This window comes from Hibiscus syriacus, unplaced genomic scaffold (genome assembly GCF_006381635.1).
Source record: "Hibiscus syriacus cultivar Baekdansim isolate YM2019G1 unplaced genomic scaffold, ASM638163v2 tig00110122_pilon, whole genome shotgun sequence".
Taxonomy (NCBI): Eukaryota; Viridiplantae; Streptophyta; class Magnoliopsida; order Malvales; family Malvaceae; genus Hibiscus; species Hibiscus syriacus.
Genome location: NW_024062598.1, coordinates 1,544,596 through 1,568,361, shown reverse-complemented (window position 1 = coordinate 1,568,361; position 23,766 = coordinate 1,544,596). Strand labels below are relative to the sequence as shown.

General features: G+C 34.6%; 1 protein-coding gene and 1 pseudogene across 1 annotated transcript; both read right to left on the bottom strand.

The window, feature by feature from the left end:
* Positions 1–2,149: 2,149 nt before the first annotated feature.
* LOC120215503 lies at positions 2,150–7,614 on the bottom strand. The gene is given in 7 exon segments (XM_039213173.1): positions 2,150–2,256; positions 2,353–2,420; positions 4,151–4,554; positions 4,634–4,699; positions 6,318–6,396; positions 7,321–7,482; positions 7,484–7,614. Coding segments are annotated over 7 exon segments (876 nt in total). The 5' UTR covers positions 7,523–7,614; the 3' UTR covers positions 2,150–2,198.
* Positions 7,615–10,632: 3,018 nt separating this feature from the next.
* On the bottom strand, positions 10,633–23,366 carry LOC120215502 (annotated as a pseudogene).
* Positions 23,367–23,766: the final 400 nt, after the last annotated feature.

The following is a 23,766-nucleotide window of genomic DNA, read 5'->3' as shown; positions in this document are numbered from 1 at the left end:
TTGCCAAGGGGGGCAAGACTAGAAAGTTTTGGCTAGATGGAGGCTTGTTGTATGCTCGAGGACACCGCCTCTATGTGCCACAATTTGAAGGATTGCGAAAGGAGCTCATGAGGGAATGCCATGATTCCAAGTGGGCGGGACATCCGGGGATCCACCGGACTTTGGCCTTGATAGCGGAGCACTATTATTGGCCGCACATGGGCAATGATGTCGAAGCCTATGTGAAGACCTGTCTTGTGTGCCAGCAAGACAAGATAGAGCAAAGGAGACCAGCTGGATTGTTGCAGCCTCTGCCTATCCCCGAGAAACCATGGGAAAGTCTTTCCATGGATTTCATTGTTGGTTTGCCTGTTTCTGATGGATTTTCTAGCATCATGGTCGTGGTGGATAGATTTTCCAAGTATGGGACTTTTATTCCAGCTTCCAAAGTTTGTCCAGCCAAGGAGGCCGCTCGTCTTTTCCTCAAGTACGTGGTGAAGTATTGGGGTGTTCCAAAGACGATTATCAGTGATCGGGACACAAGGTTTACTGGGAGGTTCTGGAAGGAGTTGTTCAAGTTGATGGGATCAAGCTTGAACTTCTCGACGAGTGTTCATCCCCAGACGGATGGGCAAACCGAGAGAGTGAATGCACTCGTAGAGACCTACTTGAGGCACTATGTGAGTGCCACGCAACGTGACTGGCCAAAATTGTTGGATGTAGCCCAGTTTTCCTACAATTTGCAGAGGAGTGAAGCGACCAATCAGAGTCCATTTGAGATTGTTATCGGGCAGCAGCCGCTTACACCAAATGCGGTTGTGACTGGGTACCAAGGGCCAAATCCAACAGCATACCAATTTGCCAAGGAGTGGCAAGAACAACATGAACTAGCCCGAGCTTGTTTGCACAAGGCCGGGAAGCGAACCAAGAAGTGGGCAGATCGAAAGCGTCGGGATGTAAACTTTGAGGTTGGTGACCAAGTCCTTGCCAAATTAAGTGGTATCTTGCGCAACCCATATCACAAAGGGCTTGTGCGAAGATACGAGGGGCCATTCAAAGTTTTGAAGCGAGTAGGCACCATGGCCTACAAATTGGAGTTGCCTTCGACCATCAAAGCTCATCCGGTGTTCCATGTGAGTTTGTTAAAGCCATACCATCAGGATGAGGAGGAGCTAGATCGAGGCAAGTCACACCGAGCGCCAGTCGGGGTAAAGGTCTCATAGAGAGAAGTAGAAGCTATCCACGCAGAGAGAGCCGTTCATGGAGTGGGAAAACGACCAAGGCATGAATACCTTGTTCAGTGGAAGGGACTTCCGGAGAGTGAGGGAAGTTGGGAACCTTCCGAAGCCTTGTGGCAATTCCGAGATAAGATTGACCAGTTTCACTCTAGTCGCGCAACGAGGGCGTCGCTAGAACTAGTGGGGGAGAATGTCACAGACTGCCAGCCCAAGACCGAGCCCAGTTCGTTCAAGGCTGCCAGAGACTATCTTTGCCACGTTTTGGGCCTTCTAGAAGACCCAGCAGAGCTGGCCCATCCACCTTGGAGAGAGAAGAGGCATGATAATTATTTGAAATTATCTTAGAGATAATTCCCACTAATTATTATTTAATTTAGAGTTATAGATAGAGTAGGGCTCTTTTCTGACCGTTGATGTAATTTAATCTTAACCGTTGATTGTAGGGGGCTCCAACTATAAAAGGAGGCTCACCCCCACCTCATTTACTCACTTCAGATTGAGGAATACAAGTTAGCATTCACTCTAAACTCTCTCTTCTCCATTTGAGCGCCCATCTCTCTATTTTTCCCATTTCCTTTATTTTTGCAACGTTCTAAGCATTCTCGCTTAGTGAAGGTTTGGGTTACTTAGCCGAGTTTCGACCTCGAAAACGACTAAGGCCGCACGAGCTTGCTAGCAGCAGTCTAGCCCCGTGACAATTTCCAGAAATCCACTTCACCAAGTTAAGAGGTACATTTAGTCGCATGGATTTCTTACAAGTTCTTGTAACCAAGTTCTACGCCATATCTACATTATAAACTAATCTACCTAAAAGGAAGAAACAACCTCTATAGCAGCTTCAAGTAATTATTAACTGCGCCACTAGGAAGATAAACAAGCCACGAACACCATCTATATTACAGACATCCAACTAGGATATAGAGTTTCTGTTAGCGTCGACAGCCGAACTCGACATTCTTATCCGGGTCATTTGCAAACAGTCTACAATCTCTTTGCAGCCTGAACAAATCCCACAATGACCTGCAGCTCATCCATTTGCCACACCAAGAAACACACAAATTACATCATGTAATTCGAATTTGTTCTGAAATTGTCGGATCTATTCCTGTCCGAAGAGGAGAGGAAAAAAGTTACCTGTGACACGAAATGCCTCTGAAGAGCATCGACTGGTTGCTCATTTGATGGATTGGGGATAACATCCACCTAACAATGGCAAAGGGAATGACATTTAAACAATTTCCTTTTCCTTTTGTTATAAATGTGCCAATATGTTTCTCCATGAAAACACTTACAAGATTGAAGTGTCACCAATATCTCCATAAAACATGGTTTTCAGAACCGGACCGGTTAGCGAACCGGTCATGCTACAGGTTCACTGGTTCAACCGGTCGAACCGGTCTGACCGGTCGGAAGAACCGGACGACGTCATAATTATTTAAAAAATTAAATAAAAATACCAAAAATATTTAATAAAAAATAATTTTTTATATCACAAGTCATATTCAAAGTAAGTCATATATAAGTTAAAAACCATAAAATCAAATGAAACAAAATGATTCAAGTTAACTACAGCATAATATTTAAGGTAAAACATATTAAATAATAAATATAATTATATAACTATAATTAAAAAATAAATTTGGGGCAAAAAGAATCATAACAAAATGATATTGTTTAGTTTAATTTTTTTTAAAACAATCCCACATGGCTAAGAAACATAGAACAGCATCCCAAAAGTCTAAAGAGTAAAAATATGAGAACAAAACAATCCCACATGGCTAAGAAACATAGAAGAGGATCCCAACTAACTTCTATAAATAATAGATGTAATTTGGCATTCAAAATCATGGAGCCTTTTGGTGAGCATTGAGTGAACTATTCTTTCACTTCAATCAAGCTCAAATTTTAAGCTTCAATCGAGCTTCTAATTTTTTTTTAGCTCAAGCCTTTTCGAGTTCAAGTTTCAATATTATATTTCGAGTTCGAGTTGAACTTGATAATTTTTAGCTCATGAGTTTTAAATAGCGTTTGCGGTCACGTTTTCAGTCGCGTTTGCAGACATAACGAATGTCATCGTGTTCACTGCGGGTGTCGCGGTCGTGAAATTTTTTAAATATTGTATAACTTATCTTAAAACATAATAAAAATAATTATAATTATAAAGAAACATTTTTAAAGATTTTTAAAATGTTTTCTAAGCGAAATTGACATATATAATATAATTTAACTAAATAGAAGACTTTAAAAATCCGATGATAGGATAAAATAATTAATTAACGATGACATTGTGAATACATTATTATTTAAAAGAAATAAGACTATCAACATAGGAAAAATCTAGTAAATTAAAATGGATAAATATAAGTTTTGCTATAACTATGAGATAAGAAATTATTTACCATTTTATCAAAGAGTTATCATTCACTGAAAAACTCAATAATAATGTATATATATATTAACAATGTATATCTCAAATGTAAGCAAAAAGAACAATACATACCTCATGCAATAATTATAGTAAGAAAACAATCTTCATTAAAGCAAGAGCATAAAAGTACGATGTACAATAATTAAAACAACACATATCTCATGTAACCTAACTATGTTAAGATGTACAATACTTAAAAAAATGCTAACTAATTAAATGTCATAGAAACATAGCTTCTTTTGGTAGGCCAAACATACCTTAGAAATGGGGTGGTAGCAGTTTTACCAATTAGTGGAATAACGAGGAATATCATATCCTTCACCTTCACTTGAGAGTTCTCTCCACTTGATCTCTGTGGTCTTTTTCCAAAAATATATCAAAAAAAATGTAACATTTTCACCTTGATTTTCAAATAATTGAGATGGAGGATATACTTGAGAAGGAGGACACATGTGAGGTGGAGGTGGGTGATACATTGGTGGCTAAGGGTACATTTGTATGGCACACCATAATTAGGAAATGGTGGATAAAAACCATGTGAAGGTTGAAAATATGAAGATTGTCCCTGTGGATAAAAACCATGAGTGCCAGTAGATGAATTGTTATACTCAGGGTTACTAGAAGTCGATCTTCTATCGGAAGAAGAACCTTCAGAAGTATGTTTTTTTGTGTCTTTCCCTTTTCCTTTTGATCGAGCTCTTGGTTCACTTCTTTCTCTACTAGATGCAACAGACATATTTCCTTCGAATTCTGACCTATGATGGAAATGTCCACTACAGGTATAAACATATTCTTCTCCATACCGATCAGAAGATCTAAATTCAGCTCTATCAGCACTCTGTCTATCATCGTCATCAATTGGCATCACCATCGGTCCCATTACCACTTTGACTTGGTGTTGCACTAGAACTTTAATGAGATAAATTTTGTTGTTGAGATTGATCATTAACATTCATTTCATCATTTGAGGTATCCACAGGCAACACACCAGCATTTTCACCATCTAATAATGGATTCTCTTTCTCTTGAAGCGATTTTGATAGTGGATCAACATCTTCAATGATATGATCAAGGCTGATAGGATTGTAACTAGCGTTTATATCATCGATGCTCGTTCTTTTTTATGCCTCATTTTAAGTCTCATATTATAATAGGTAAACACTAGTTTCTCAAGTTTTTGTACTTCAACCTATTTCTTGCTTTGGTGTGAATATAGCTAAATGTGCTCCAATTTCGTTCATAATTTGATGCATAAGTTGTTTGACTAAGCACTTTAATTGCTAATCTTTGTAAGTCAGGAGTACATGTGTCATATATCATCCACCACTCAGCTGGATAATATTATTTAAATTTCAAACTAACATCAAAATGATAATAATATTTCAATTTCAAATTATTTAACTAAGTTAGAAATAATAGTACTTGAATGAATCTAATCTGATTAACCATTTTGATTTGATTATCAATAGATTGTTCTAATATTTCAATCACTGATCTTGTTCTTTCTAATGTTTGTGCTAATACATTCTTAGAATGCTCCACCCCAAATTGAAATTGAGGATTGAGAAAATAACCTAATCATAATTTATGCTCAAATGATAATAATATAAATTATAAAACTTAAAATAAAAAATAAAAAACAACTCTTAATTATATGATATATTTTATCTTACCAGCGGAATGCAAGTCGGAATGCATAAAATTCCATCTATTGTCAATAATTCTTTCATACTCGATGGAATATCGACAATTTTCCTTAATTGCTCGTTTAGCTCTATCAACGGCTTTATAAATAAAACCAACAAGCCTTACAACTTTGACTAAGGGTTCGTAGACTTTTATGATATCAACGGTTTTTTTCCAAAAATCTTTTCCCAAAACAATTTTTTTGGCTTCATAAACAGACCTTGATTTCTGTTGTCCCCATTTTGATTCTCTGAATTCCTAAAGTTTAATAAGAAAAAATCTATAACATAATTTAACTTATTTAAAAATTGAAATTAATAAAATCATTAAATATTGTTATATTTGAGTAATCAGTAAATGTATTAACTAATTATAAAATAATGACCTTTGACTTAAACATCTCTCTAAAACCTTTTTTTGTCTTGTTATCTCCACAAGCTGTATGAAATGAGGAGCGAATCGAATAAGGGCAGGGCAAAGAATTTTCTTATCGTGAGTATACTTCTTCATCAAATCAACGGTCCAAATGTGATTATATATGAAGCATGTCACTTTTTTCGCTTCCTCTAATACTTTTGCTACACTAGACTTTTTTCTAATATCCTCAAGACATAAATCTAAGTAGTGAGCTGCACATTAGGTCCAATAAACATGGTTTCTTTTCAACATTAATCTTTTCCTAGCGACTTTCATTGCTGCCTCATTGTCAATCACTATTTGGATAATGTATTCTTCCCTAATTTCTTCAACCACATTTCACTGCAAATAAATTATCATCCAAAATCTTACGCCTGAATGGTTGATCACAAAATTAAGTATATCTAGAGATCAAAAGCCATTAAGGATGATAAGCATAGAACTACCATCCGAGGCAGAACGGTCTAACACACAGCACTGCTCGAATAATCGACGACACAAGTAAACAAAATATCTTTTCCACTGCTGAGAATTTCAAAAGAAAAGAACTAACCCATGTCTGATCCGTTATACTTCATTACCAGTAGGTGCTTCAATTACGCTGAGTGCATTTCTTTGTAGTTTCACTTCTATGCCATTAGTAAGAACCTGTGGTTTTTATTAATTAGGCAAAAAAATATCAGTATCAGCTTCACAGTAAATAAAAGCCTTATCTATTAAATATGCTAAATAGTCAACCAGAATTAACATTGTCAATTTGTATTTCAATCCACTAACCAATCCAAGCTTTTTTTTAAATAAAATAAAATTTGATCTTGAATACAAATAATTCAAGGGGAAATCTGCGAATTTGTCAAAAGAAATCAGCAGTAATTGGGAGAAAGTCCAGCTCCTTCTCTGAAGCTTAGAAACAGATGAAGAATCGCAAATGACTCAAAATATGATCAATTCCAGCAAACTATGAATTAATAGCATATTAATCCATGTGATTCACAAATGAAAGTTGCAAGGGAAACAAAGAACAAAAAGAGTAGGGATTTTTCTAAAAAATTCTCGAAAACTCAAAATTCATTGTAAAAATCCAGAATAACAACCATACATTAACAAGAACACTTGAAAATTCCAGATCCAAAGGGTAACACTTACATCCATTCAAAACCCACCTCGAAAACCTCAAGTTTGCAACTTGTGACCAGTGAAAATTTGTTTTTTATTTGATAAAATAAGACGGATCAAATTCAAGAAAATTTAGACAAGAAATTTCCAAATTTACAGTTTTAGTAAAAAATATATACATATATCGTATAGAACAGGACATTCAATTGTGTTACAGAGAAAAAAGGATTCAAAGCAAGATCAATCAAAACAAATATGAAGAATGGAATGAACAAAAAGGTTTACTCGATAATTGAAAACTTCAAATTGAATCCACATTACCTTTCAAAAGAAATAAATTTAGAATTTACTTGACTTAATCTTGATAATATAAACATTATGAGCCAATTTCCAGATCAAACCGCAAACACCCAATTTCCGGCCAAAGCTTAAAAAAAACAATTCCAAAACAATTACCAGCCAATGCCACCCGCCAAGTCCGACAGCCTTCTTGACCACGCCGTGAAGACCAACGAGAACCGATTTAGTACGGTTATTCCCGGTAACAACCACTTTGGTATGACGTGGCAACACCGAGAACTCTTCTTCGCCACTGTCACCGCAACTCTGTAACTGAGATAAATCAGCCGTTTACGGAACTCTCCATTGCCTCCAACATTAGTTTCTCCAACAACAGAAAGAAGTCCCAACACAGTGACTCAATAGGGTGGGTCAAACTCGGCAAAAAAAACCCAGAGTTAATGATAAAACCTACATTGGATCGGAAGATCATGAATTGTTAAATACGGAGATGAAAGTCTCGTACACAAAAGAGAGAAATTACAACAAAATATGAGAATTTCGTATAAAGAAGATGAAAAACACAGTTCAGAGAGAGAAAACAAAAATCAAAGTTGCTTTTTCTTCTCTCTTTTTTTCCTACCGAAGGAAAGACGACAGTTGTTTTGTTTACTGGTTGGTGTCGATAGGAGTCCCGACAAAACGAAATGGACTAATTAGAAAATGCCACGAAGGGAGATGAGAGTTTTCTCGTCAATCATGCGTTACAGAGAGGAAAAGAGAGCGGTTTTTTTAATTTTATTTTTGGGTTAAAGGAGCGGTTTTATTTTTGTGGGGTTTGACCGTTTGGCTAGCAGTGAAAATGGAGTACGTGGTGGGTATGGTAAAATCACGTATAAGTGTAACGTACGGTAATCTTAATATATAATTAAATAAATATACTATCAGTTTTATTATTAATTTTTTAATAAATTTGATAAAAAATTATTTAAAACATTATTATTTTTATTTATTTTGTTATTATTAAGTGTTTTATCGGTTTTGTTAATATATCTAGTAAAGTTTTATTTAAAATATTATTTTTTTTTATTGATTTTATTATTATTTGACACTTTAACGGAAATATTAAAAACGTTAATGTTTTAGATGTAAATAATAATGTTTTAGGTAATTTTTTAACGAATTTATTAAAAAATAATAACAAAATCAATAACGTCTTTTCTTAACGGTATATTAAGTCTATCGCAAGATAAAACTTACTAAAATCACCAGACTGTACTTCATTCACATTTATAAGTCTAAGCTAACTTTTTTAACACGTCACTTTCGCGGGTTATGTTAATTCCATTACCAATTAAATTTAACGATTAAATTTCACTATTATTATTATTATTATTATTATTATTATTATTATTATTATTTTGTGAATAAAGGAGAGAAAGTCAGCTGGATCTTTTAGGATTTCATGGGTTCCAATAGACTCTTCATGTTGAAGATAAAAACTCCAATTCTTCTGTAACTTCACCGAGATATGAGCTAAGATCGTATGTTGGGCAAAATCATTCTTGTACTGGTTAATCATCCGATGAGTATCCAGACAATCAAATTCTATAATCACTTGATTAAAACCGAGCTCCCAAGCAAATGAGAGACCAATCAAAATTCCCCAATGTTCAGCTTCCACAAGTGAACAAATGTCGATAAATTTCGAGAAACCATGAACCCAAACACCCTCGGAATTTCTGATGACACTACCGCATAAAAAAAACAGTTACATACAATATTAGGGATGACATTTGTATTAATTAAAAAAATAAAAAAAAAATTAACACTAAGTAGATACTTTTAAGGGATTGCCTGTGATACCTAGGGCAACTATAAAATCCGCCCCTGCCACGCGAACCCTTCGAGCCAAAACAGTGGGAGCAGCTTTCTTGTTTGCTTCAACAGAAAGTGCTTTGCAAGTAGCATCCTTCAAAAACATGCAACACTCTAATAATTGGCGAGAGTCACCTGGAAAAGAGTCAAAAACAATGGAATTGCGATGCAACCAAAGGTTCCATAAAATTATACCAAAGAGGATATCCCAATTGTTAATATCACGAACAAAATCGCTGAGTCCTGAAAGATTCATCATCATCCAATCTTTCATCTCCATGGAGAGAAAATCATCAAGACGTTCCCTTTTGATCAGAACGAACTAAATCGATAAAGCTATCGAGCAATGCTTAAAAATATGGTCAATATCCTCACTAGGATGGAAACAAACAGGACAGCTAGCATCCGAGGTGAAATGGCGCCAAACTCTCTCCGTATTAGTCATCAATCTACCACGACAAGAAAACCATAAGAACAACTTTATGCGGTGAATCCCTCGATACTTATGAATTAAACCCCAAATGGGGTCTAAAGCTTCACTGTCATTACGAGAAAGTATTCCATAGGCTGACTTTAAAGAGAAATGCAAATCACCCCTACTTAACCAGCCAATAGAATCACAAGACATGGTTTGTAACGGACCCTTCTTAGCAGCGATTCGAAGGAGAATATGAGTTGGTAAGAGATGCTAAAAACGATCCCATTTTCAGTTGCCATACCGATCTACCATATCCGCAATCATTATAGGACTAGCCAACGATGAGGTCCGTACCTTCCAACCATTTAAGCAATCTCGAACAATTTGGGTTAGATAGTGATTCGAAGCGAATACATACGATTATTGTAGCGACCGTCTTTCGATTGGACCCGGAATTGAGTTTCGACGTGAATAAATAGGTTTAGAGTCGCCATCAATCATTTAAAAAAAATATTTAAGCTGATCGGACATCATCTTACTTGATCTGCGTTTTACCAGAAATGTGTAGGGTTCGGGAGTCGATTACAGTCAAGAAAAGATTAACACCCTTGTACTGCCCTTTCGGTACCAATTAATTCGTCGATTGTCTTAATTGCGAAATTTAAAATTTAAATCGAAATTTAAAAATTCAATTCAAACTAATTACCTTTGATCGATTGAAAATATATTTAAAAAGTCGAAAATGTTAAATAAGAAATAATAAATAAATATTAAATAAATAAAAGAAAATATATATATATATATAATATTAAATGAATCAAAGGAAAAAAAGGTTAAATTTTAAAAGTAATAAAATAAAATAAAAATAATAAGAAAAAAAATGCTAAAATTAAAAAAGAGAACCAACTTTTTACATATCCGAGGGAAACTCCAATTGTTCAATACAAATTAATAAATTTCATGGCAGAATACATATCCTATCTGAACCACTGAAACCATAAGCTTAGATAAATGATTAAAAGTCAACTTTAGTTTCCTTAGTTCTTAGACAGCTTCATTAGTTTCATCGGGAATTAGACAGCTTCATTACAGTTTGCTTATGTATAGAAAGCTTCGGATACCGACACAACATAAGCATAACATTCTATCGAACACGAAAAAGGTTCAACAAGAGAAGTTGACACACTTACAGATCACTGAAATCTTACAACTATAACGGTGATGTCATCCTTGCTGTTCATATTAACAGCTTCCTCAGGTGCTTTGCAGCAGACCGAGCATCCTTAATTACCTTTGATAGCATCAACAGCTTCTTGGTTCGACATAACCTTCCATAAACCGTCATTTGCCAATATTATGAGCTCGGTATCATCGTTGATCATTTCAGTGATCAAGTCCGGCTCCGACGTAAGATGTTTCTTTAAATTCTTGTCACCAAATGCCCTGGCCACCGCTAACTGACCGTCAACATGAGTGACGTCCCCTGGAAAGTTTGAAACAAATCCACCTCTAATTCCGATGCTCTCCCTTTCGGAAGCAGGCTCATGATCAACAGAAAGCTGTTTAGCCCCACCATTCTTACATATCACAGCCGGGAATCGCCAACATTTGCTACTACCAGCTTCTGGCAGTTGATCAATATTGCTGTCACTGCCGTTGAACCCCCTTTGCCCAAATCAATGGCTTGTTCCCCTCTATGTGTATCGGTTACCCCCCTTTTTCAATTTCTTGTGGCCCCTTAAAAAGCAGAAAGAAAATGGGATTTGTTTTGTAGTTAATGCGAGTAGTGGCTAGGGATGCACAAAGTCATATTTAAATCCGATCCGGATCAGATAAAAATCGATCCGATTTTTTCACCTAGTTAAAAAATCAGATTTTAAAAAAATCGGTTCGGATTCTAACCGGTTTGAAAGGCCGGATGGTGTAACCGGTTTCGGTTTGAAAAAAATTGGTTCGGATTCTAACCGGTTTGAAAGGCCGGATGATGTAACCGGTTTCGGTTTGAAAAAATCGGTTTTTTTCAAAAACCAATTTTTAATTCGGTTAAAAATCCAGTAAAAAATCCGCTCCATCCAAATAATCCTTCAAAACTAGTTTTTTAAACCCCATACCGGATCTTTTTTCAGATAAAAAACCTGTTTTTTATTCGGTTTTTTTCAAACCAGTTTTTAATCCGATAAAAAATTCGGTCGTCCAATTTTTTCCCAAACCGGTTATACTATCCGGTTTTAAAATATCCGATCCGGTTTAAAAAAACGATTTTTCCCAAATCCGATTCCAGATATTTTTTGCACAAAATCGGATATTCAGATTTTTTGTACACCTCTAATAGTGGCTGGCATGATAGAAGGAGAAAAGCAAGGGACTGGATAGTTAATAATGTTTCTTGTTTTTAGGGGTTTTGTGGAGTGGTGGGGTTGAACAAAAAAAACTGCAAAATAATAAATAATAGTAATAATAATAAATAATATTTTTTAAACTTGAACAAAAACGGGTGTTTATAATTATGTAATGAAGGGACTCAAGGTATTTACCCAAGTTTATCGCCTCAAACCGAAAAGCAAAACTAATATGATCTTTTAAAGTAGTAGACACATTCCTAGTGAAAAAAAAATATTAGTCTAGGGAATGCTCACCTTTTAACCAGAAGCATCACAAAAGTTTTTAAGCGTAGACCGAATTACCTCAACTTCTTCCATTGAAGCCTCAGCAAAAAGAACCATATCATCTGCAAAGAACCATATCATCTGCAAAGAAAATGTGAGAAATTCCTGGGTTAGACGCTGAAGTGGGAAACGATTTCCTACCGACATCTCAACCTGAATAGATTGGGCTAATCGTTTAATACAGAGCACAAACAAGTACGGAGATAAAGATCTCCTTGTTTGATTCCTCGGGAGGGAGTAAAGGACCCAATCAGAGAACCATTCCAGAGAATTTTGGAGCAGATAGACGAACACACTGTCGTAACCGGTTTTTGTCCGGGTACGAAATTTTTACTTAGCGGAAAAATAAAATGAATAAATAAATAATTTTGATTTAAAAAAATATTTTAGGAGTCGTCATTGACCTTTTTGAGTTAGGTAGGTCAAATACCTAAAAACAATTTTTTAAAATAGTTTATAAGAAAACATAATTTAAAAGATAAACTGATATGCGTATAACAAAAAAATTTTAATAAAAAAGGATTCGTGGTCGATTACGTTTAGAGAAGGATTAGCACCCACATAACGCCCAAAATTGGTATTCATTAATTATAAATTGTCTCCATTATTAGAAATTTAAAAATTCGAAGATATATTTAATTTATAATCCTATTTATTTCAAATTTATTACTATAATTTTAAGAAAATTTATTAATTTATATATACATATAAATAAGATATTTATTTATTTAGAAATATCATGAAAGGGTTTTTAGGTGCTTTAAGACAGCTCTTTTCTTAATATTAAAAAATAAATAAATATTAATAAAATATTTATCTAAAAATAATTAAAATATATATAATTTAAAATATTTATTTATTTAAAAATATCAGAAAATGGACATCCAGTTGTATTAAGATTGCCCTTTCTTAATATTAAAAAATAAATATTAAAATATGATTAAAATGATTTAACAGTAATTTATTAAATTTATAAATAGGATTTTAATAGAAAAAAATAAATAGATAAATATTATTTATTATATATATATATTTATATGATTAGATAATAATAATAATAATTAAATATATTAAAATAAACATATAAAAAATATGAATGAACAATGAATAAATAAAATTAAAAATATATATTAAAAAACTTGTAATTAAAAATAAATGAAAATATTAAAATTAGTGACTAAATTATAACATATTAAAATTAAATACCTAATTTGTAATTAATTATTTAAAATTACAGGGATTGAACATGCTATTTTACATTTATTTAATTTAGTGATTAAAATGAAATTATATAGAATTTGAATATCAATTTAAAATAAATTACAACATGCTCTAGGGATTAAAATAATAATTATTAAAATCATAATGGCTAATTCGGTTATTTTACCTAAAATATATATATAAGTAAATCAATGACTAAATTATAATGAATAAAAATTAATAAACTGAATTATAATATATAAAAACATGTTGTAAGGATCAAATTGCAAGTTTTCAAAGTTACAATGCCTGTGGGAATAGTTTAGCTAGTGCAAAATTACACAAAGGCCCTCCCTTAAACGACGTCGTTTAAGAGAGGGTATAAATACCCTATTATAACAGGCCTTAAGGCCAAAATTTCTCATTCTCTTCTTTCCATTCTCTCTATAATTGAGAGAGTTGTAAACTCTCTCGCCTCTCTCTAGGATTCCTTCATCGGAGGAAATCCGGTCATCAGCCGACAACCGTCTACCACCGTAAATCTCACCGTCGACCACTGTCGCTGGTGGCCGAAAAATACAAAAACCTCCCAAATGATAGATCCGTGTGATCTATACCCAAATCTGACCCTAGTTTTACCTAAAAAGGCTTCTATTTACGTAGATCTACAAAAAAAACACCTTCCGCTTTTTTATTTTCTGGTGAGATTCGGAGGCTCCGACGACTGCATAGCTCATCAGTAAGGTTTCTCTCTATTTTTTATCTCAGTATTTTGGTGATTTGGTTCTTGGGTTGTTGGTTCTCTGGTTTTTTTTCTCTTTTTGTGTTCTGGTTGCTCTCTGGCTAGCTTCGTTTTCTGTGGTTTCTCTTTCCTTCTGTTGGCAGGGGGCTCAGTGGCTTTTATAGCCACCACCGGCGCCCGTCTCAGACTGGGTAAAAGACCACCTTTCGGTGAGTCACTAAACCCACAGTAGTGACTCACCCTAAAGTCAAAACGTGGACGGTTGGTGTTGATTTCTTCTCGAAACTCTTGTTGGCATCGTGGCAGTGTGCAGAGTGGCGTGGCATGGCGTAGATCGAAGGCAAAATAAACGACGGCCGCATGGACCTAGGGTTATGATACCCTAGGGTTTCAAGCTGGTGCATCTAGGACCGTCGGATCTCATTAGATCCAATGGATGATGATTGAGGGCGGCTGGAGAAATTGATACAAACCCTAATCGGGTTTAAGGTTACACATTTGGGTTTGGGCTCCGGGATTTGTAAATGGGTCAGTCTGGTTTTGGGCATGTAATGTAAATAATAATTTTTTTATTAATAATAATAATAATAATTATAAGGATGATGATAATAATAATAATAATAAATCAAATGGAAAAAACTAGTATCTTCAGTTGCTCCTCTTTGCTCATTCTGGTGTTAACGAGAATAGGGCAAAGATAAAAAGTCAATAAGTTTTTTTCATTTGACTTCACTTGATTATGATGGCAATATTGAACAAGTTCTTTTCATTATGAACTCTTCCACTGGGATGACAATTCATCTCCTTCTATAATGTAATCTACCAAAAAGTTGAACAAGCTCTTCTCATTATGAACTTCTTCTTTGCCAGATGAGTTCTTCTTATTATAAACTCCTTCTGGAAATGCAGATTTTCCAAAGAAGGGTTGTTAATTCAAATATGTGATGAATTAAGGCAAGGTTGAACAAATTCTTCTTATTATGAACTTCTTCTCATTCTTCAGATGAGTTCTTCTCATTATGAACACTTCTGGAAATGTGGATGTTGATCTATCTCCTTCTGTGATAGAGTCATGCAAAGGTTGAACAAGTTCTTCTCATTATGAACTTCTTCTTCCTCTTCAGATAAGTTCTTCTTATTATGAACTTTCTCTGAAAAGTTGATGTTGATCCATCGAGTGATGAATTTTAGCAAAAGGTTGAACAAGTTCTTCTCATTAAGAACTTCTTCTTCCTTCTTCAGATGAGTTCTTCTCATTATGAACACTTCTGGAAATGTTGATGCTGATCTATCTCCTTTTGTGATAGAGTCATGCAAAGGTTGAACAAGTTCTTCTCATTATGAACTTCTTCTTCCTCTTCAGATAAGTTCTTCTCATTATGAACTTTCTCTGGAAAAGTTGATTCATCTAGTGATGAATTTGAACAAAAGGTTGAACAAGTTCTTCTCATTATGAACTTCTTCTTCCTTTTTCAGATGAGTTCTTCTCATTACGAACTTCTTTGGAAATGTTGATCCATTGAGTAATGGGTTCAAATCTTTGCTAAAATCTTTGAAATTCCTGTCAAATATTTAACATGGATAAAATGAATGAAAATGCCCCTATTTTGCAAATGTCTAAATATGATGCATGAATGTTAAGTTCATCTTTATTTGATTTCAAAGTATTGAACTCGATCTTTCTTCAATTGTGTAGAAATCCAATAAATCTTTCTTCTTTGAACAGAGAATTTATCATCCTTGGAGAGTGTAGATGTAGATATGCCTGAATTTTTGTATGATGTCACAAAACTACTTGAGAACAAAACTCAATGGTATAGGCTCTTGAAAAGTCCGCACTCATGCAACATGTTGATTCTGATAACTACTCATCTGATGACGCTAGACAGAATAACGATTATCCTGTAGGCTAGTTCCAACAGATGATTCACAAGAGAAAATTCACCCAAAAACCAGGGAAAAAAGTCTCTAGAGTTTAATAAAATATTATAAAATCAAAACTGTCCAAAATCAGTCCACAAGCCGAACTGTTATAGCCAAAAATCTTGTTTATCGAAATTTTACCAAAAATAGAAAAATCCCAAAAATCACTCTAAATTGAAAGTCAAAATAAAATAAGCAATTTGCAAAAAATTCGGCCGAAATTGGATTTAAAATGACTTCCTATATTACCATAAATAGTGAAAATATCTAAATCTAGTGATTCGGAGGGGAAAACGAAAGAATTTGAGGTTGAAAAAAAGGCCGCATTATGCTCCATGTAGACAGCGTGCGCGTAGAAAATAGCATTCTGGATTGGGGTCTTATGCACGATTCTGACACCCGTAGCCAAAGTTATGGCCAAAAGACTGAAGCACACTCAAAACGGCCCCAATGAGGAACATATCACAATCAATTCCCGCCTTTGCGCTGATCTACCAACTCATTGTATCTTAGCACCATCAAGGTACAATCTGACAGCTCAGCATCATCTGTCTCAGATCCCTCTGCATCATCTGATTATGAAGCGATCTTTCAGGATGATTTCACAGATATTGATATTTCTTCTGATACCGAGGAAATTTTGAATTCTGATTCTGATTAGGAGAATAAACTGTTATACTTGACAAAAATGGGGTACTCAGAGGCTGAGGCTTCAATAGCCATAGAGAGATGTGGTCCAAATTCATCAATTACAGAGTTGACATATTTTATATGTGCTGCTCAAATGGCTAAGGCTGCTAGCGCACTTCTTCCGGTGAAAGATATGAAGTGATTATACAATGATCCCAATTACAAGAAAAGGCGAAACTCGGGCTATGATTTTTGGAAAAGGAAGAAGCAGAGGAAGCTTGAAAAGAAGCTTCTTAATGAAGATGATCATGCAATTTATTTTCCAAATCCAAGGATTGGTTTTGGGGTTTTTATCGAACCAAATCAGATAACTCAAAGAACACTTCCAGAAGATGTTATTGACCCCCTTATTTCTACTGCGAGAACGTGGCACTTTCTCTAGTTGGTGTTTGGACCGAAATGTCACTGTATTTATACGATATAGAGCCAGAATTTGTAAATTCGAAGTATTTTTGTGTTGTTGCATGGAAAAGAGGATATATTCACAATCTGCCAATTTGAGAACAAATTTCCTCTTATTCTGCTTCCAAATGACTCTATGGTGGTAATAACTTGTTTGCTTTTCAACAGTGATTGCAAACGTTGATAAGACTTACTTTGGATTCCATGTACTTAAAAGTATTAACATAAAGTGATAACCAAAAATATTTTGTTTGTTTCAAGATTATGTTAATCCATTTACCAGATATTTATGTGAAAGAACGAATTAAATTTCGAAAATAAATTGAATTTAAAAAAGATAATCTTGGAATAAAGAATAAATATATAAAAATGTATTCAAAGTCATGGAAAACATAGGAATGATAAAATTCAAAAGACTCAACATATTATTAGCATAAGGATTTCTAAACTAATCAACTTGATATAATTTAGAGCACTAAAGTATGCTTATGTCTGGAAGATCTCAAACGTTGCCAGAATGCTTGTAGATGTAAAGTTCATCCCAAAACATCAAGCTCTTAAGAGGGTTTAATTGCTAGATGCCTAATATCAACATGCATTTGAGCAACTTTTTCAGGTTTTCAACTCAAATCCTTCCTTTGGTTGCAAGACGCCCTTTTCTGGTTTTCATATTGACCCTCCTTTTCTATATATATATATATATATATTATCATTTTTCTTTTTCATTTCATTTCATTTCATATTTATCTTTTTCTTTTTCATTTTATTTTTCATTTTCATTTTTTTTTCTTCAAGCATAATATTCCTTGACAGAATCTGAGTTTATTGGGTTTCTCAGAACTTTTCCATCCATTTCTACCAAGATCAACGCTCCTCTAGAAAAGGCCTTTTTTACAACATATGGCCCTTCTCAATTAGGCATCCATTTACCACAGAAATCTTTATGTATAGGCAAGATCTTTTTCAGCACTAGATCACCCTCTTAAAATTCTTTTGGATGCACTCTCTTGTCATGATACTTCATCATCCGTTTCTAATACATTTGTCCATGTCAAATAGCTTTCAATATATTCTCATCAATAAGGTTCAACTGATCAAATCGAGCTTGGATCCATTCAGACTCATCCAATTTTACCTCTCTCAAAATTCGAAGTGATGGGATCTCAACTTCAATTGGTAAGACTGCTTCCATCCCATAGACTAAAGAAAAAGGCGTTGCCCCAGTAGATGTTCACACAGTAGTTCGGTATGCATATAAAGCAAAAGATAACTTCTCGTGCCAATCTTTGTAAGTTTCAGTAGTCTTTGTAATGATTATCTTGATGTTCTTATTCGCTGCTTTAACTGCCCCATTCATCTTTGGGCGATATGCCACTAAGTTTGCATGCTTGATCTTAAACTGTGCACAAAGTTCAGTCATCATTTTGTTGTTCAAGTTCAGAGCATTATCTGTAATGATTCTCTCTGGTAGCCCACACCGGCAGATTATTTCATTCTTTATAAATTTGCAAACTGTAGACCTCTTAATATTGGCATATGAAGCCGCTTCAACCCACTTGGTAAAATAGTCAATTGCAACCAGGATGAAACAATGTCCATTTGATGCTTTTTGTGTGATTGCCCCAATGACGTCTATTCCCCACATAGAAAATGGCCAAGGTGCAGTCATTACATGTAAAGGCGATGGAGGTACATGAATCTTTTCTGCATATACCTGGCATTTATGACATCTTCTTGCATAATCAATGCAATATGTATGTATGGTAGCCCAATAATATCCATAACTCATTATTTTTCTAACCATGGAAAGACCATTTGCATGTGTTCCACATATCCCACTGTGTACTTCCTCAATGATGCTTATGGCTTCGCTCGTATTTATACATCTCAATAACATTTGATCATTGCTTCTCCTATACAAAGTCTCACCATCAAGAAAGTATCGAGTAGCCATTCTTCTCAATGTTCTTTTATCAATCTCAGATGCATTTTGTGGATAACTTTGATACTTGATATATTGCAAGATATCATAATACCATGGCTTGCCATCTGCTTCTTCTTCCACACTGTAGCAATGTGCAGGAATTTCATATACTTGCATTTTAATTGGCATTATATCAACTTTTTTATTTGCCTTAAACATAGCAGCTAATGTAGCCAAAGCATCTGCCATTTGATTTTTCCTCTCGAGGGAGATAATTGAAGGCAATTTTCTCAAATTCTTTCACTAATTCGAGGATAAAATCTCGATATTCCAGTAATTTGGGATCTTTCATTTTCCATTATCCTCATAATTGATACACCACTAATGATGAATCTCCGTATATCTTGAGAATTTTAATTTTCCTTTCTATGGCTACCTTCAATCGTATGACACAAGCTTCATATTCTGCCATGTTATTGGTGCAAAAGAACTCCAGTCTTCTTGTGAAAGTATAATAAATATTTTTTAGAGAGATCAACACCGCTCCAATTCCTCTTCCCAAGGTGTTGGATGCTCTATCAAAATAAAGCTTCCAGGATTCATCATTTGTTCTGACTTCTTCGTTCATGGATATGCACAACAAATCTTCATCTAGAAAATTAAAACTCAGAGACTGATAATCATCGGATACACGACTGGCCAGAAAATCAGCTATGACACTTCCTTTTAGTGATTTTTGGTTGACATATACGATATCAAACTCAGATAATAACATCTTCCATCTAGCCATTTTACCTGTCAAAGATGGTGATTCCATCAAGAACTTTAAAGGATCAAATCTAGATATCAGCCAAGTGGTATATATAACATGTATTGTCTGCGCCTTCGAGTAGCCTACACCAAGGCACAACATAATTTTTGTATTGGTGGGTATCGAATTTCACAATTAGTAAATTTCTTACTCAGATAATAAATGGCTTTCTCTTTTTTCCATATTCATCATGCTGTCCCAGTACACATCCCATCGAATTTTTAAAGACTTTTAAATAGAGAATTAACGGTCTATCAGGCACTGGTGATACTAAAATGGGGCATTGGATAAATATTTCTTAATAATATCCAAAGTTTATTGACATTCATTATTTTAGACTTTAGGGTTGTTCTTTCGAAGTAACTTGAACACTGGATCACATTTGTCAGTTAATTGAGATATGAACCGAGATATATAATTTAATCTTCCCAAAAAGCCTCGAACTTCTTTCTTTGTATTGGGTGGCGGAAGATCTTGAATTGCTTTTACTTTATCTGGTTCAATCTCGATTCATTTTTGGCTGACTAAAAATCCCAAAAGCTTCCCTGATGTCACCCCAAAAGTGCATTTAGCGGGGTTGAGCTTTAATTAATACTTTCTCAATTTTTAGAAAAGCTTTCTCAAATTTTAATATGTTCTTCTTCGTTTCGGGACTTGGCAATCATGTCATCCACATATACTTCAAGCTCTCTATGCATCATCTCATGGAACAAAGTTACCATTGCTCTTTGATACGTTTCCCCTGTATTTTTCAATCCAAATGGCATTACTTTGTAACAGAAAGTGCCCCACATGGTTACAAATTTTGTTTTTTCCATGTCCTCAGGGTTCATCTTTATCTGATTATATCCTGAAAAGCCATCCATGAATGAAAACCATGCATGTCCTGCAGTATTGTCTACCAATGTGTCTATGTGAGGTAACGAGAAACATCTTTCAGACTAGCTTTGTTAAGATCTCTGTAATCCACACACATTCAAACTTTCCCATTCTTCTTTGGTACTGGAACTATGTTGGCTACCCAGTCTTGGTATTTAGCTGCCTATAGGAAACCTGCATTGATATGCTTCATCACTTCTTCTTTAATTTGCAACAACATTTCTGGCCTCATTTGTCTGAGCTTTTGTTGAACTGGTTTGTATTCTGGACTGATCGAGAGTTTATGGACCACTATATATGTACTCAAACCAGGCGTATCTTGATAAGACCAGGGGAAGATATCTTTGAACTCTTGGAGGAGATCTATCAATTCTCGTTTTATCTGGGCTGACAAAGTAGTACAAATTTTTACTTCTTTCATTTCTTCATCGGTTCCCAGATTTACAGTTTAAATTTCTTCTTTGTGAGGTAAGATTTGTTTTTCTTCTTTTTCTACCAGTCTTAACAATTCAGTAGGAACATCACATTCTATTTCATCCTCACACTCATTGACTTCCTCCAAACATATGGGCCGCTCTAAATTTATCTGATGATTAAATTTAGGAATAATCAGGCTATTAACATTGTGACACCTGCAAATTTAAGTCGGACATATTTCCGAAAGGATATAGTAAATTTATGAAATAAATATAAAAAATGAGAAATAATGAATGTAAAAAATGAAAACAATGTAAAGAATGATTGCCATTTGAAAATTTTAAGAAAATTCTTATATTTGATATTAAGTGAACTTAACATAATTGCCCTTACAAGATAACAAAAACTTTTTATATTCTTGGGCTAAAGCATAAAATATTAGTTCTGAGTATTACTCTGTGTTAATACTAAAAACTACAGGGAGATCTTCAGCAGTCCAATTATTGAGTGTTTCACCAGGAAGACAAGGGCGAATTCCAGTCAAGTATTTGCCAGTCTTGTGGGCATTTGTAATCATGTTGATAAATAATCCTCCCAGGCGTATCTTGATAAGACCAGGGGAAGATATCTTTGAACTCTTGGAGGAGATCTATCAATTCTCGTTTTATCTGGGCTGACAAAGTAGTACAAATTTTTACTTCTTTCATTTCTTCATCGGTTCCCAGATTTACAGTTTAAATTTCTTCTTTGTGAGGTAAGATTTGTTTTTCTTCTTTTTCTACCAGTCTTAACAATTCAGTAGGAACATCACATTCTATTTCATCCTCACACTCATTGACTTCCTCCAAACATATGGGCCGCTCTAAATTTATCTGATGATTAAATTTAGGAATAATCAGGCTATTAACATTGTGACACCTGCAAATTTAAGTCGGACATATTTCCGAAAGGATATAGTAAATTTATGAAATAAATATAAAAAATGAGAAATAATGAATGTAAAAAATGAAAACAATGTAAAGAATGATTGCCATTTGAAAATTTTAAGAAAATTCTTATATTTGATATTAAGTGAACTTAACATAATTGCCCTTACAAGATAACAAAAACTTTTTATATTCTTGGGCTAAAGCATAAAATATTAGTTCTGAGTATTACTCTGTGTTAATACTAAAAACTACAGGGAGATCTTCAGCAGTCCAATTATTGAGTGTTTCACCAGGAAGACAAGGGCGAATTCCAGTCAAGTATTTGCCAGTCTTGTGGGCATTTGTAATCATGTTGATAAATAATCCTCCCATAGCTTCTTCAACCATGATTTGTTCTTTTGTCAACTTTTCTTCTTTAAGAGAATCAACAAGCTGTTGTTCTACATTAAACATTCCTCTTTATTTGAATATGGACTTCAGATGAGGGAAAGACATGCATTCCTAGGGAATTTCTTCTCTTTTTAATCTTTCCCTTCTATCTTCAGCTCTTGTTTTCATCTCTTTGTTCTTTTGTTGGAAGTTAGGCTTAAATCCAAGCCCAAAACGATCTTTCTTCATCCTTATACTTACAGGAACCGAACTCCCCTGAAGATTCTTTCCCAAACCTTTTCCAGTTTTGGCTCTAATGCCTAAAGTTTGTCGTACTGTCATTTTGGTGCAATCGGACAATCTGGGATGTGGAATTTTGCTTCCTTCAACAATAAAGGTTGCATTGACAAATTCCAAAGCTCGGAAAGAGCACTCGAGAGCATCATCATTGGTTTCAATATACGGAGCATCACTTGTTATAGATGCAATGATTTATTCCCCAGCTCCTACGCATATCAGTTGACCATCAACAACAAATTTCAGTTTCTGATGTAACGACGAAGGAACAGCTCCTGCAGAATGAATCCACGGCCTTCCTAATAAATAATTATATGTAGGGTGGATATCCATTATCAAGCACGTGCCATCAAAAGCTCGCACTACATTCTGATAACTCTTCATGTTTGATTTATCTACTGGCATCCTTTGAAGTGTAACCAGAGGCATTAAGTTAAGAGCAGATCCATTATCAATTAATTCTCCTGACAAGACATAGCCATGACAATGTGTTGTAATATTCAAAGCTTTCACTGATCCCATTCCACCTTCCGGTATTTTATCATCAGTAAATGTGATGTAATTATCAGTGGCTATATGCCCCACAATCCTGTCAAGCCATTTAAGAGATATATCTTCAGGGATAAATGTTTGATTAAGAACTTTTATCAAATCATTTCTGTGTACTTCTGAATTCATCAACATATCAAGAATTGAAATTCGTGCTTGCTGTTTATGTAGATGTTCAACCACACTATATTCGCTATGTTTCAGATATTTCAAAAATTCTTGTGCTTGTTTTTCTGTTACAGGCTCATTGACTGTGGGCGGGGATTCATCATCAAATACCTTTTGGGGTATTACTGTAGCTTTTCCCTTTGTTTTTTTCCTGTTCTGATGCATTCGATGTCTTGGGAGAGTAACATCTCCCACTTCTTGTAAAGAATCCGACTTCACTTACTGCTTCAGATGTCGAATCCATACTCTGTACTTTCTCTTCTTCTTTTTTCAAAGAAACAGATCCTCCTACCATTGAAACATTGGTAGTATAATTCCAAGGTACCATGCGGGTATCCTTATATGGAAATGGTAAAGGAGT